Raw genomic sequence first — 14,230 nt, 5'->3', positions numbered from 1 at the left:
GTAGCTTGGGGTCATTGGACAAAATTCTACGTGCTCACGGACCAGGCTTTAGTCCCCTGAAAAGGGCTTATAAACTAAAAAACATTTTGAATAGCTTTTTCTAACAATCTTTTCTCCTAAAATAGTAAGACACGGGTCTTAACGCGACGTTTATTAATGAGTTACATTATGTACTCACGGCTTAACGTTTCGGCTGCGATGCTGCAGCCGTGGTCACAAGTACATAATGTAACTCATTAATAAACGTCGCGTTAAGACCTGTGTCTTACTATTTTAGTTAAAATGGAACGCGAAAGTTTAAAATCTTAAATTTTTTCTTCATCAAGGTACGCGACCGGTCGCACCACAGGCGTGGTGCTAGATTCAGGTGACGGTGTGACGCACGCGGTGCCAATTTACGAGGGCTTCGCTATGCCGCACAGTATTATGCGGGTAGACGTCGCTGGGAGGGACGTCACTAGGTATCTGAGGTAAGTGGGGTACACTGTAAATGTAATAAGGTATTGTATAAATTTATTTACAACAGCTTTTTGAGGGTAGATATAACTGGGAGGGACGTCACTAGGTATCTCAGGTAAGTGAAGTACGCTGTAAATGTGATGAGGTATATTTTTCAAAATCAAAATCAAAAATATTTATTCAGTTTAGACCACACAATTGCTTACCATCAGGTGATCCGTCTGCTCGTTTGCCTCCTATCACATAAAAAAAAAAAAAAAAAAAAAAAAACTTATGAACGTCAAATAAAAAAAAAAGAAAAGGTAGCCCTTATGGGGCACTTTACATGTCTCCTTATTTTTGGGCCCTACCAGCCATTTTCATTTAACCAATGACGAGGTACAATTTACAACAGCATTTTGAGGGTAGATTTGGTTGGGAGAGACGTTACGAGGTATCTGAGGTAAGTGAGGTACACTGTAAATGTAATGAGGTATTGTATAAATTTACAACAGCTTTTTGAGGGTAGATATTACTAGGAGGGACGTTACGAGGTATCTCAGGTAAGTAAGAGTAACTAACGCCCGTATTCACAAACATTATTATGAGGTGTCACAGTGCGCTTGGACGCCAAGGGTGACACACGAACCAATCACAGAGCTCTATTCAACGCTGTGCGTTCGATTTGCATTAAGCATCGTTTGTAAAAACAGGTGTAATATTAAAGAGTGTGTTTTTGAGACGTTCAACGTCAGCGAGACTTCAGGAATGCTCCTGATTTATATGCTGTCACGTCATAATATGCATAATATTATGTCAATTTAGTCAATTTCACTCCTCCCGTGCCGCTCCCATGCTTCAGGCACTGACTAAGTTAATCTATAATATTTTTATGAAATATAAAGACAGTTTCTTATTTTATTTTCAGGCTTCTTCTCCGCAAAGAAGGCGTAAACCTCCGCACGTCAGCAGAACTAGAAATCGTGAAGGCCATCAAGGAGCGCGCCTGTTACCTCTCTCCAAACCCGCTTAAGGAAGAAACTTTGGAGACGGAGCGGGCCCAGTACACGTTACCCGACGGGACGCAGCTAGAGGTACGTTGTAAATGAGGTATAATTTAGCGGTACGATATAATGCTCGAAAGTTACAGTATAAAAACTAAAAAAAATAGGATATACGCCGGTGACGAAGCGGGCCCAGTACACGCTACCAAATGGGACACAGCTTGAGGTACGTTGTAAATGAGGTATAAACTAGAGGTACGGTATAATTTTTAGAGGTACAGCATAAAAACACGGTTTAAAAGGAAATGCTTGAGACATAGCTAGCGTAGTACACGTTACCGAACGGGACACAGCTAGAGGTACAGTGTAAACAGATATAAATTAGGACATAACTAGAGGTACCTCATAAAAAGTAAATATGTTTTATCATTTCAGATTGGACAAGCGAGGTTTAGGGCGCCAGAGGTATTGTTCCGGCCAGACCTCATCGGGGAGGAGTGTGAAGGTAAATATTTAAATTATTTCCTCCTTGATCTTCGTTTGTTTCAGCCAAATGACGTCCACTGCTGGACAAAGGCCTCCCCTAAAGTTCTCCACAATCAACGGTCCTGGAAGCCTATGTTCAGCAGTGGACGTCTTATGGCTGAAATGATGATGATAATGATATGTATTTGATGCCTCCGACTGCATTTGTAAACACTAAGAGTAGACGCACACCGTTGATTTTTAGTTGGCCGATAGTTGTGCCCGATTTTAAATTTATGAAGAATCGGCCAAATCGAATCGGCGTAGTGTGCGCACTCCCATACATGCCCATACTGATCAACTGCCCGACTAAATCGACCGACGAAAAATCAACGGTGTGCGCATACCCTAAGTTGTCTTGTTTCTATCTTTTCGGTTTATTTTTATGTCAGTCTAGATCAGTCTTTCCCAAAGTGGGCGATAACGCCCCCTTGTGGGCGCTGCAGGCTTAAAGGGGGGCGGTAAGAGACCCCGGAAAAAAATCGGGGCATTGTGTAGAGTCTTGGTAGGCCATTTGTAATTTCATCTACTTAGGAGGTCTCTTAGACACCGACTGAGCATTTGACTCTTGAAAATTTTATGGGGGCGCTCAAAAGAATTTATTCTCAAAGTGGGCAGTAGACAAAATAAGTTTGGGAACCTCTGGTCTAGATTTTTGTTTTTTCTTTGGCTAAATATTTTAATTTTGTCCCTTTATTGTAATGTTTTTTTTATCAATTTAATTTTATTTCCAGGCCTCCACGAAGTTCTGATGTTCGCCATACAGAAGTCGGACATGGATCTCCGCAAGGTTCTGTACCAGAACATAGTGCTGAGCGGCGGCTCGACGTTATTCCGAGGGTTCGGGGACCGCCTGCTAGCGGAGATAAGGCGGCTGGCGCCCAAGGACATGAAGATTAGGGTGAGGCCTTTGAGTGTGTAGGTGTGGAGTCATGCAGGGCACTATGTTGGGACCAGTGTTGTGTGTTAATACTGCCGCGCTACTCTCTCTCTAGCCAGCTCTCTCTCTCTAGCCAGCTCTCTCTCTCTAGCCAGCTCTCTCTCTCTAGCCAGCTCTCTCTCTCTCTCTCTCGACGTTATTCCGAGGGTTCGGGGACCGCCTGCTAGCGGAGATAAGGCGGCTGGCGCCCAAGGACATGAAGATTAGGGTGAGGCCTTTGAGTGTGTAGGTGTGGAGTCATGCAGGGCACTATGTTGGGACCAGTGTTGTGTGTTAATACTGCCGCGCTACTCTCTCTCTAGCCAGCTCTCTCTCTCTCTAGCCAGCTCTCTCTCTCTAGCCAGCTCTCTCTCTCTAGCCAGCTCTCTCTCTCTAGCCAGCTCTCTCTCTCTAGCCAGCTCTCTCTCTCTCTCTCGACGTTATTCCGAGGGTTCGGGGACCGCCTGCTAGCGGAGATAAGGCGGCTGGCGCCCAAGGACATGAAGATTAGGGTGAGGCCTTTGAGTGTGTAGGTGTGGAGTCATGCAGGGCACTATGTTGGGACCAGTGTTGTGTGTTAATACTGCCGCGCTACTCTCTCTCTAGCCAGCTCTCTCTCTCTAGCCAGCTCTCTCTCTCTAGCCAGCTCTCTCTCTCTAGCCAGCTCTCTCTCTCTCTCTCTCGACGTTATTCCGAGGGTTCGGGGACCGCCTGCTAGCGGAGATAAGGCGGCTGGCGCCCAAGGACATGAAGATTAGGGTGAGGCCTTTGAGTGTGTAGGTGTGGAGTCATGCAGGGCACTATGTTGGGACCAGTGTTGTGTGTTAATACTGCCGCGCTACTCTCTCTCTAGCCAGCTCTCTCTCTCTAGCCAGCTCTCTCTCTCTAGCCAGCTCTCTCTCTCTAGCCAGCTCTCTCTCTCTCTCTCTCGACGTTATTCCGAGGGTTCGGGGACCGCCTGCTAGCGGAGATAAGGCGGCTGGCGCCCAAGGACATGAAGATTAGGGTGAGGCCTTTGAGTGTGTAGGTGTGGAGTCATGCAGGGCACTATGTTGGGACCAGTGTTGTGTGTTAATACTGCCGCGCTACTCTCTCTCTAGCCAGCTCTCTCTCTCTCTAGCCAGCTCTCTCTCTCTAGCCAGCTCTCTCTCTCTCTAGCCAGCTCTCTCTCTCTCTAGCCAGCTCTCTCTCTCTAGCCAGCTCTCTCTAGCCAGCTCTCTCTCTCTAGCCAGCTCTCTCTCTCTAGCCAGCTCTCTCTCTCTCTCTCGACGTTATTCCGAGGGTTCGGGGACCGCCTGCTAGCGGAGATAAGGCGGCTGGCGCCCAAGGACATGAAGATTAGGGTGAGGCCTTTGAGTGTGTAGGTGTGGAGTCATGCAGGGCACTATGTTGGGACCAGTGTTGTGTGTTAATACTGCCGCGCTACTCTCTCTCTAGCCAGCTCTCTCTCTCTAGCCAGCTCTCTCTCTCTAGCCAGCTCTCTCTCTCTAGCCAGCTCTCTCTCTAGCCAGCTCTCTCTCTCTCTAGCCAGCTCTCTCTCTCTCTCTCGACGTTATTCCGAGGGTTCGGGGACCGCCTGCTAGCGGAGATAAGGCGGCTGGCGCCCAAGGACATGAAGATTAGGGTGAGGCCTTTGAGTGTGTAGGTGTGGAGTCATGCAGGGCACTATGTTGGGACCAGTGTTGTGTGTTAATACTGCCGCGCTACTCTCTCTCTAGCCAGCTCTCTCTCTCTAGCCAGCTCTCTCTCTCTAGCCAGCTCTCTCTCTCTAGCCAGCTCTCTCTCTAGCCAGCTCTCTCTCTCTCTAGCCAGCTCTCTCTCTCTCTCTCGACGTTATTCCGAGGGTTCGGGGACCGCCTGCTAGCGGAGATAAGGCGGCTGGCGCCCAAGGACATGAAGATTAGGGTGAGGCCTTTGAGTGTGTAGGTGTGGAGTCATGCAGGGCACTATGTTGGGACCAGTGTTGTGTGTTAATACTGCCGCGCTACTCTCTCTCTAGCCAGCTCTCTCTCTCTAGCCAGCTCTCTCTCTCTAGCCAGCTCTCTCTCTCTAGCCAGCTCTCTCTCTAGCCAGCTCTCTCTCTCTAGCCAGCTCTCTCTCTAGCCAGCTCTCTCTCTCTAGCCAGCTCTCTCTCTCTAGCCAGCTCTCTCTCTCTAGCCAGCTCTCTCTCTCTAGCCAGCTCTCTCTCTCTCTAGCCAGCTCTCTCTCTCTAGCCAGCTCTCTCTCTCTAGCCAGCTCTCTCTCTCTAGCCAGCTCTCTCTCTCTAGCCAGCTCTCTCTCTCTAGCCAGCTCTCTCTCTCTCTCTCGACGTTATTCCGAGGGTTCGGAGACCGCCTGCTAGCGGAGATAAGGCGGCTGGCGCCCAAGGACATGAAGATTAGGGTGAGGCCTTTGAGTGTGTAGGTGTGGAGTCATGCAGGGCACTATGTTGGGACCAGTGTTGTGTGTTAATACTGCCGCGCTACTCTCTCTCTAGCCAGCTCTCTCTCTCTAGCCAGCTCTCTCTCTCTAGCCAGCTCTCTCTCTCTAGCCAGCTCTCTCTCTAGCCAGCTCTCTCTCTCTAGCCAGCTCTCTCTCTAGCCAGCTCTCTCTCTCTAGCCAGCTCTCTCTCTCTAGCCAGCTCTCTCTCTCTAGCCAGCTCTCTCTCTCTAGCCAGCTCTCTCTCTCTCTAGCCAGCTCTCTCTCTCTCTCTCTAGCCAGCTCTCTCTCTCTAGCCAGCTCTCTCTCTCTCTCTCGACGTTATTCCGAGGGTTCGGGGACCGCCTGCTAGCGGAGATAAGGCGGCTGGCGCCCAAGGACATGAAGATTAGGGTGAGGCCTTTGAGTGTGTAGGTGTGGAGTCATGCAGGGCACTATGTTGGGACCAGTGTTGTGTGTTAATACTGCCGCGCTACTCTCTCTCTAGCCAGCTCTCTCTCTCTAGCCAGCTCTCTCTCTCTAGCCAGCTCTCTCTCTCTAGCCAGCTCTCTCTCTAGCCAGCTCTCTCTCTCTAGCCAGCTCTCTCTCTAGCCAGCTCTCTCTCTCTAGCCAGCTCTCTCTCTCTAGCCAGCTCTCTCTCTCTCTCTCTCGACGTTATTCCGAGGGTTCGGGGACCGCCTGCTAGCGGAGATAAGGCGGCTGGCGCCCAAGGACATGAAGATTAGGGTGAGGCCTTTGAGTGTGTAGGTGTGGAGTCATGCAGGGCACTATGTTGGGACCAGTGTTGTGTGTTAATACTGCCGCGCTACTCTCTCTCTAGCCAGCTCTCTCTCTCTAGCCAGCTCTCTCTCTCTAGCCAGCTCTCTCTCTCTAGCCAGCTCTCTCTCTCTAGCCAGCTCTCTCTCTCTCTAGCCAGCTCTCTCTCTCTCTCTCTAGCCAGCTCTCTCTCTCTAGCCAGCTCTCTCTCTCTCTAGCCAGCTCTCTCTCTCTAGCCAGCTCTCTCTCTCTCTAGCCAGCTCTCTCTCTCTCTAGCCAGCTCTCTCTCTCTAGCCAGCTCTCTCTCTCTCTAGCCAGCTCTCTCTCTCTAGCCAGCTCTCTCTCTCTAGCCAGCTCTCTCTCTCTAGCCAGCTCTCTCTCTCTCTAGCCAGCTCTCTCTCTCTAGCCAGCTCTCTCTCTCTAGCCAGCTCTCTCTCTCTCTCTCGACGTTATTCCGAGGGTTCGGGGACCGCCTGCTAGCGGAGATAAGGCGGCTGGCGCCCAAGGACATGAAGATTAGGGTGAGGCCTTTGAGTGTGTAGGTGTGGAGTCATGCAGGGCACTATGTTGGGACCAGTGTTGTGTGTTAATACTGCCGCGCTACTCTCTCTCTAGCCAGCTCTCTCTCTCTAGCCAGCTCTCTCTCTCTAGCCAGCTCTCTCTCTCTCTCTCGACGTTATTCCGAGGGTTCGGGGACCGCCTGCTAGCGGAGATAAGGCGGCTGGCGCCCAAGGACATGAAGATTAGGGTGAGGCCTTTGAGTGTGTAGGTGTGGAGTCATGCAGGGCACTATGTTGGGACCAGTGTTGTGTGTTAATACTGCCGCGCTACTCTCTCTCTAGCCAGCTCTCTCTCTCTAGCCAGCTCTCTCTCTCTAGCCAGCTCTCTCTCTCTCTCTCGACGTTATTCCGAGGGTTCGGGGACCGCCTGCTAGCGGAGATAAGGCGGCTGGCGCCCAAGGACATGAAGATTAGGGTGAGGCCTTTGAGTGTGTAGGTGTGGAGTCATGCAGGGCACTATGTTGGGACCAGTGTTGTGTGTTAATACTGCCGCGCTACTCTCTCTCTAGCCAGCTCTCTCTCTCTAGCCAGCTCTCTCTCTAGCCAGCTCTCTCTCTCTCTAGCCAGCTCTCTCTCTAGCCAGCTCTCTCTCTCTCTAGCCAGCTCTCTCTCTCTCTCTCGACGTTATTCCGAGGGTTCGGGGACCGCCTGCTAGCGGAGATAAGGCGGCTGGCGCCCAAGGACATGAAGATTAGGGTGAGGCCTTTGAGTGTGTAGGTGTGGAGTCATGCAGGGCACTATGTTGGGACCAGTGTTGTGTGTTAATACTGCCGCGCTACTCTCTCTCTAGCCAGCTCTCTCTCTCTAGCCAGCTCTCTCTCTCTAGCCAGCTCTCTCTCTCTCTCTCGACGTTATTCCGAGGGTTCGGGGACCGCCTGCTAGCGGAGATAAGGCGGCTGGCGCCCAAGGACATGACGATTAGGGTGAGGCCTTTGAGTGTGTAGGTGTGGAGTCATGCAGGGCACTATGTTGGGACCAGTGTTGTGTGTTAATACTGCCGCGCTACTCTCTCTCTAGCCAGCTCTCTCTCTCTAGCCAGCTCTCTCTCTCTAGCCAGCTCTCTCTCTCTAGCCAGCTCTCTCTCTCTAGCCAGCTCTCTCTCTAGCCAGCTCTCTCTCTCTCTCTCGACGTTATTCCGAGGGTTCGGGGACCGCCTGCTAGCGGAGATAAGGCGGCTGGCGCCCAAGGACATGAAGATTAGGGTGAGGCCTTTGAGTGTGTAGGTGTGGAGTCATGCAGGGCACTATGTTGGGACCAGTGTTGTGTGTTAATACTGCCGCGCTACTCTCTCTCTAGCCAGCTCTCTCTCTCTAGCCAGCTCTCTCTCTCTAGCCAGCTCTCTCTCTCTAGCCAGCTCTCTCTCTCTAGCCAGCTCTCTCTCTAGCCAGCTCTCTCTCTCTCTCTCGACGTTATTCCGAGGGTTCGGGGACCGCCTGCTAGCGGAGATAAGGCGGCTGGCGCCCAAGGACATGAAGATTAGGGTGAGGCCTTTGAGTGTGTAGGTGTGGAGTCATGCAGGGCACTATGTTGGGACCAGTGTTGTGTGTTAATACTGCCGCGCTACTCTCTCTCTAGCCAGCTCTCTCTCTCTAGCCAGCTCTCTCTCTCTAGCCAGCTCTCTCTCTCTAGCCAGCTCTCTCTCTCTAGCCAGCTCTCTCTCTCTAGCCAGCTCTCTCTCTCTAGCCAGCTCTCTCTCTCTAGCCAGCTCTCTCTCTCTCTAGCCAGCTCTCTCTCTCTAGCCAGCTCTCTCTCTAGCCAGCTCTCTCTCTCTAGCCAGCTCTCTCTCTCTAGCCAGCTCTCTCTCTCTAGCCAGCTCTCTCTCTCTAGCCAGCTCTCTCTCTCTCTAGCCAGCTCTCTCTCTCTCTAGCCAGCTCTCTCTCTCTCTCTAGCCAGCTCTCTCTCTCTAGCCAGCTCTCTCTCTCTCTAGCCAGCTCTCTCTCTAGCCAGCTCTCTCTCTCTCTAGCCAGCTCTCTCTCTCTAGCCAGCTCTCTCTCTCTAGCCAGCTCTCTCTCTCTCTAGCCAGCTCTCTCTCTCGGTTCGGGGACCGCCTGCTAGCGGAGATAAGGCGGCTGGCGCCCAAGGACATGAAGATTAGGGTGAGGCCTTTGAGTGTGTAGGTGTGGAGTCATGCAGGGCACTATGTTGGGACCAGTGTTGTGTGTTAATACTGCCGCGCTACTCTCTCTCTAGCCAGCTCTCTCTCTCTAGCCAGCTCTCTCTCTCTAGCCAGCTCTCTCTCTCTAGCCAGCTCTCTCTCTCTAGCCAGCTCTCTCTCTCTCTAGCCAGCTCTCTCTCTCGGTTCGGGGACCGCCTGCTAGCGGAGATAAGGCGGCTGGCGCCCAAGGACATGAAGATTAGGGTGAGGCCTTTGAGTGTGTAGGTGTGGAGTCATGCAGGGCACTATGTTGGGACCAGTGTTGTGTGTTAATACTGCCGCGCTACTCTCTCTCTAGCCAGCTCTCTCTCTCTCTAGCCAGCTCTCTCTCTCTAGCCAGCTCTCTCTCTCTCTAGCCAGCTCTCTCTCTCTAGCCAGCTCTCTCTCTCTCTAGCCAGCTCTCTCTCTCTAGCCAGCTCTCTCTCTCTAGCCAGCTCTCTCTCTCTCTAGCCAGCTCTCTCTCTCTCTAGCCAGCTCTCTCTCTCTCTAGCCAGCTCTCTCTCTCTAGCCAGCTCTCTCTCTCTAGCCAGCTCTCTCTCTCTAGCCAGCTCTCTCTCTCTAGCCAGCTCTCTCTCTCTCTAGCCAGCTCTCTCTCTCGGTTCGGGGACCGCCTGCTAGCGGAGATAAGGCGGCTGGCGCCCAAGGACATGAAGATTAGGGTGAGGCCTTTGAGTGTGTAGGTGTGGAGTCATGCAGGGCACTATGTTGGGACCAGTGTTGTGTGTTAATACTGCCGCGCTACTCTCTCTCTAGCCAGCTCTCTCTCTCTAGCCAGCTCTCTCTCTCTAGCCAGCTCTCTCTCTCTAGCCAGCTCTCTCTCTCTCTAGCCAGCTCTCTCTCTCTAGCCAGCTCTCTCTCTACCCAGCTCTCTCTCTCTAGCCAGCTCTCTCTCTCTCTCTAGCCAGCTCTCTCTCTCTCTAGCCAGCTCTCTCTCTCTAGCCAGCTCTCTCTCTAGCCAGCTCTCTCTCTCTAGCCAGCTCTCTCTCTCTAGCCAGCTCTCTCTCTCTAGCCAGCTCTCTCTCTAGCCAGCTCTCTCTCTCTAGCCAGCTCTCTCTCTAGCCAGCTCTCTCTCTCTAGCCAGCTCTCTCTCTCTAGCCAGCTCTCTCTCTCTAGCCAGCTCTCTCTCTCTCTAGCCAGCTCTCTCTCTAGCCAGCTCTCTCTCTCTAGCCAGCTCTCTCTCTCTAGCCAGCTCTCTCTCTCTAGCCAGCTCTCTCTCTCTAGCCAGCTCTCTCTCTCTCTAGCCAGCTCTCTCTCTCTAGCCAGCTCTCTCTCTCTAGCCAGCTCTCTCTCTCTAGCCAGCTCTCTCTCTCTCTAGCCAGCTCTCTCTCTCTAGCCAGCTCTCTCTCTACCCAGCTCTCTCTCTCTAGCCAGCTCTCTCTCTCTCTCTAGCCAGCTCTCTCTCTCTCTAGCCAGCTCTCTCTCTCTAGCCAGCTCTCTCTCTAGCCAGCTCTCTCTCTCTAGCCAGCTCTCTCTCTCTAGCCAGCTCTCTCTCTCTAGCCAGCTCTCTCTCTAGCCAGCTCTCTCTCTCTAGCCAGCTCTCTCTCTAGCCAGCTCTCTCTCTCTAGCCAGCTCTCTCTCTCTAGCCAGCTCTCTCTCTCTAGCCAGCTCTCTCTCTCTCTAGCCAGCTCTCTCTCTAGCCAGCTCTCTCTCTCTAGCCAGCTCTCTCTCTCTAGCCAGCTCTCTCTCTCTAGCCAGCTCTCTCTCTCTAGCCAGCTCTCTCTCTCTCTAGCCAGCTCTCTCTCTCTAGCCAGCTCTCTCTCTCTCTAGCCAGCTCTCTCTCTCTAGCCAGCTCTCTCTCTCTAGCCAGCTCTCTCTCTCTAGCCAGCTCTCTCTCTCTAGCCAGCTCTCTCTCTCTAGCCAGCTCTCTCTCTCTAGCCAGCTCTCTCTCTCTAGCCAGCTCTCTCTCTCTCTAGCCAGCTCTCTCTCTCTAGCCAGCTCTCTCTCTACCCAGCTCTCTCTCTCTAGCCAGCTCTCTCTCTCTAGCCAGCTCTCTCTCTCTAGCCAGCTCTCTCTCTCTCTAGCCAGCTCTCTCTCTCTAGCCAGCTCTCTCTCTACCCAGCTCTCTCTCTCTAGCCAGCTCTCTCTCTCTAGCCAGCTCTCTCTCTCTCTCTAGCCAGCTCTCTCTCTCTCTAGCCAGCTCTCTCTCTCTCTAGCCAGCTCTCTCTCTCTAGCCAGCTCTCTCTCTCTAGCCAGCTCTCTCTCTCTCTAGCCAGCTCTCTCTCTCTAGCCAGCTCTCTCTCTCTCTAGCCAGCTCTCTCTCTCTAGCCAGCTCTCTCTCTCTAGCCAGCTCTCTCTCTCTAGCCAGCTCTCTCTCTCTCTAGCCAGCTCTCTCTCTCTAGCCAGCTCTCTCTCTCTAGCCAGCTCTCTCTCTCTAGCCAGCTCTCTCTCTCTAGCCAGCTCTCTCTCTCTCTAGCCAGCTCTCTCTCTCTCTAGCCAGCTCTCTCTCTCTAGCCAGCTCTCTCTCTCTAGCCAGCTCTCTCTCTCTCTAGCCAGCTCTCTCTCTCTCTAGCCAGCTCTCTCTCTCTAGCCAGCTCTCTCTCTCTAGCCAGCTCTCTCTCTCTAGCCAGCTCTCTCTCTCTAGCCAGCTCTCTCTCTCTAGCCAGCTCTCTCTCTCTAGCCAGCTCTCTCTCTCTAGCCAGCTCTCTCTCTCTCTAGCCAGCTCTCTCTCTCTCTAGCCAGCTCTCTCTCTCTAGCCAGCTCTCTCTCTAGCCAGCTCTCTCTCTCTAGCCAGCTCTCTCTCTCTCTAGCCAGCTCTCTCTCTCTAGCCAGCTCTCTCTCTCTCTCTCGACGTTATTCCGAGGGTTCGGGGACCGCCTGCTAGCGGAGATAAGGCGGCTGGCGCCCAAGGACATGAAGATTAGGGTGAGGCCTTTGAGTGTGTAGGTGTGGAGTCATGCAGGGCACTATGTTGGGACCAGTGTTGTGTGTTAATACTGCCGCGCTACTCTCTCTCTAGCCAGCTCTCTCTCTCTAGCCAGCTCTCTCTCTCTCTAGCCAGCTCTCTCTCTAGCCAGCTCTCTCTCTCTAGCCAGCTCTCTCTCTCTAGCCAGCTCTCTCTCTCTAGCCAGCTCTCTCTCTCTAGCCAGCTCTCTCTCTCTCTCTCGACGTTATTCCGAGGGTTCGGAGACCGCCTGCTAGCGGAGATAAGGCGGCTGGCGCCCAAGGACATGAAGATTAGGGTGAGGCCTTTGAGTGTGTAGGTGTGGAGTCATGCAGGGCACTATGTTGGGACCAGTGTTGTGTGTTAATACTGCCGCGCTACTCTCTCTCTAGCCAGCTCTCTCTCTCTAGCCAGCTCTCTCTCTCTCTAGCCAGCTCTCTCTCTCTAGCCAGCTCTCTCTCTCTAGCCAGCTCTCTCTCTCTAGCCAGCTCTCTCTCTCTAGCCAGCTCTCTCTCTCTCTCTCGACGTTATTCCGAGGGTTCGGAGACCGCCTGCTAGCGGAGATAAGGCGGCTGGCGCCCAAGGACATGAAGATTAGGGTGAGGCCTTTGAGTGTGTAGGTGTGGAGTCATGCAGGGCACTATGTTGGGACCAGTGTTGTGTGTTAATACTGCCGCGCTACTCTCTCTCTAGCCAGCTCTCTCTCTCTAGCCAGCTCTCTCTCTCTAGCCAGCTCTCTCTCTCTAGCCAGCTCTCTCTCTCTAGCCAGCTCTCTCTCTCTCTAGCCAGCTCTCTCTCTCTAGCCAGCTCTCTCTCTACCCAGCTCTCTCTCTCTAGCCAGCTCTCTCTCTCTCTCTAGCCAGCTCTCTCTCTCTCTAGCCAGCTCTCTCTCTCTAGCCAGCTCTCTCTCTAGCCAGCTCTCTCTCTCTAGCCAGCTCTCTCTCTCTAGCCAGCTCTCTCTCTCTAGCCAGCTCTCTCTCTAGCCAGCTCTCTCTCTCTAGCCAGCTCTCTCTCTAGCCAGCTCTCTCTCTCTAGCCAGCTCTCTCTCTCTAGCCAGCTCTCTCTCTCTAGCCAGCTCTCTCTCTCTCTAGCCAGCTCTCTCTCTAGCCAGCTCTCTCTCTCTAGCCAGCTCTCTCTCTCTAGCCAGCTCTCTCTCTCTAGCCAGCTCTCTCTCTCTAGCCAGCTCTCTCTCTCTCTAGCCAGCTCTCTCTCTCTAGCCAGCTCTCTCTCTCTAGCCAGCTCTCTCTCTCTAGCCAGCTCTCTCTCTCTCTAGCCAGCTCTCTCTCTCTAGCCAGCTCTCTCTCTACCCAGCTCTCTCTCTCTAGCCAGCTCTCTCTCTCTCTCTAGCCAGCTCTCTCTCTCTCTAGCCAGCTCTCTCTCTCTAGCCAGCTCTCTCTCTAGCCAGCTCTCTCTCTCTAGCCAGCTCTCTCTCTCTAGCCAGCTCTCTCTCTCTAGCCAGCTCTCTCTCTAGCCAGCTCTCTCTCTCTAGCCAGCTCTCTCTCTAGCCAGCTCTCTCTCTCTAGCCAGCTCTCTCTCTCTAGCCAGCTCTCTCTCTCTAGCCAGCTCTCTCTCTCTCTAGCCAGCTCTCTCTCTAGCCAGCTCTCTCTCTCTAGCCAGCTCTCTCTCTCTAGCCAGCTCTCTCTCTCTAGCCAGCTCTCTCTCTCTAGCCAGCTCTCTCTCTCTCTAGCCAGCTCTCTCTCTCTAGCCAGCTCTCTCTCTCTCTAGCCAGCTCTCTCTCTCTAGCCAGCTCTCTCTCTCTAGCCAGCTCTCTCTCTCTAGCCAGCTCTCTCTCTCTAGCCAGCTCTCTCTCTCTAGCCAGCTCTCTCTCTCTAGCCAGCTCTCTCTCTCTAGCCAGCTCTCTCTCTCTCTAGCCAGCTCTCTCTCTCTAGCCAGCTCTCTCTCTACCCAGCTCTCTCTCTCTAGCCAGCTCTCTCTCTCTAGCCAGCTCTCTCTCTCTAGCCAGCTCTCTCTCTCTCTAGCCAGCTCTCTCTCTCTAGCCAGCTCTCTCTCTACCCAGCTCTCTCTCTCTAGCCAGCTCTCTCTCTCTAGCCAGCTCTCTCTCTCTCTCTAGCCAGCTCTCTCTCTCTCTAGCCAGCTCTCTCTCTCTCTAGCCAGCTCTCTCTCTCTAGCCAGCTCTCTCTCTCTAGCCAGCTCTCTCTCTCTCTAGCCAGCTCTCTCTCTCTAGCCAGCTCTCTCTCTCTCTAGCCAGCTCTCTCTCTCTAGCCAGCTCTCTCTCTCTAGCCAGCTCTCTCTCTCTAGCCAGCTCTCTCTCTCTCTAGCCAGCTCTCTCTCTCTAGCCAGCTCTCTCTCTCTAGCCAGCTCTCTCTCTCTAGCCAGCTCTCTCTCTCTAGCCAGCTCTCTCTCTCTCTAGCCAGCTCTCTCTCTCTAGCCAGCTCTCTCTCTCTCTAGCCAGCTCTCTCTCTCTAGCCAGCTCTCTCTCTCTAGCCAGCTCTCTCTCTCTCTAGCCAGCTCTCTCTCTCTCTAGCCAGCTCTCTCTCTCTAGCCAGCTCTCTCTCTCTAGCCAGCTCTCTCTCTCTAGCCAGCTCTCTCTCTCTAGCCAGCTCTCTCTCTCTA

General features: G+C 52.9%; 1 protein-coding gene across 1 annotated transcript in view; it reads left to right on the top strand.

Annotated features, from left to right (window-relative positions):
* LOC135085999 (alpha-centractin) overlaps positions 1-14,230 on the top strand; it is a 31,292-nt gene that overhangs the window by 4,066 nt on the left and 12,996 nt on the right. The window contains exons 5-8 of the mRNA XM_063980780.1: positions 327-470; positions 1,367-1,532; positions 1,878-1,947; positions 2,702-2,868. Of these exons, the coding sequence (XP_063836850.1) occupies positions 327-470; positions 1,367-1,532; positions 1,878-1,947; positions 2,702-2,868 (547 nt within the window). The remainder of the gene's footprint in view (positions 1-326; positions 471-1,366; positions 1,533-1,877; positions 1,948-2,701; positions 2,869-14,230) is intronic.

The sequence above is a fragment of the Ostrinia nubilalis genome, chromosome 30 (genome assembly GCF_963855985.1).
Source record: "Ostrinia nubilalis chromosome 30, ilOstNubi1.1, whole genome shotgun sequence".
In the NCBI taxonomy this organism is placed as follows: Eukaryota; Metazoa; Arthropoda; class Insecta; order Lepidoptera; family Crambidae; genus Ostrinia; species Ostrinia nubilalis.
The sequence above is the reverse complement of the archived record's forward strand: the minus strand, read 5'-3'. Positions and strand labels throughout refer to the sequence as shown.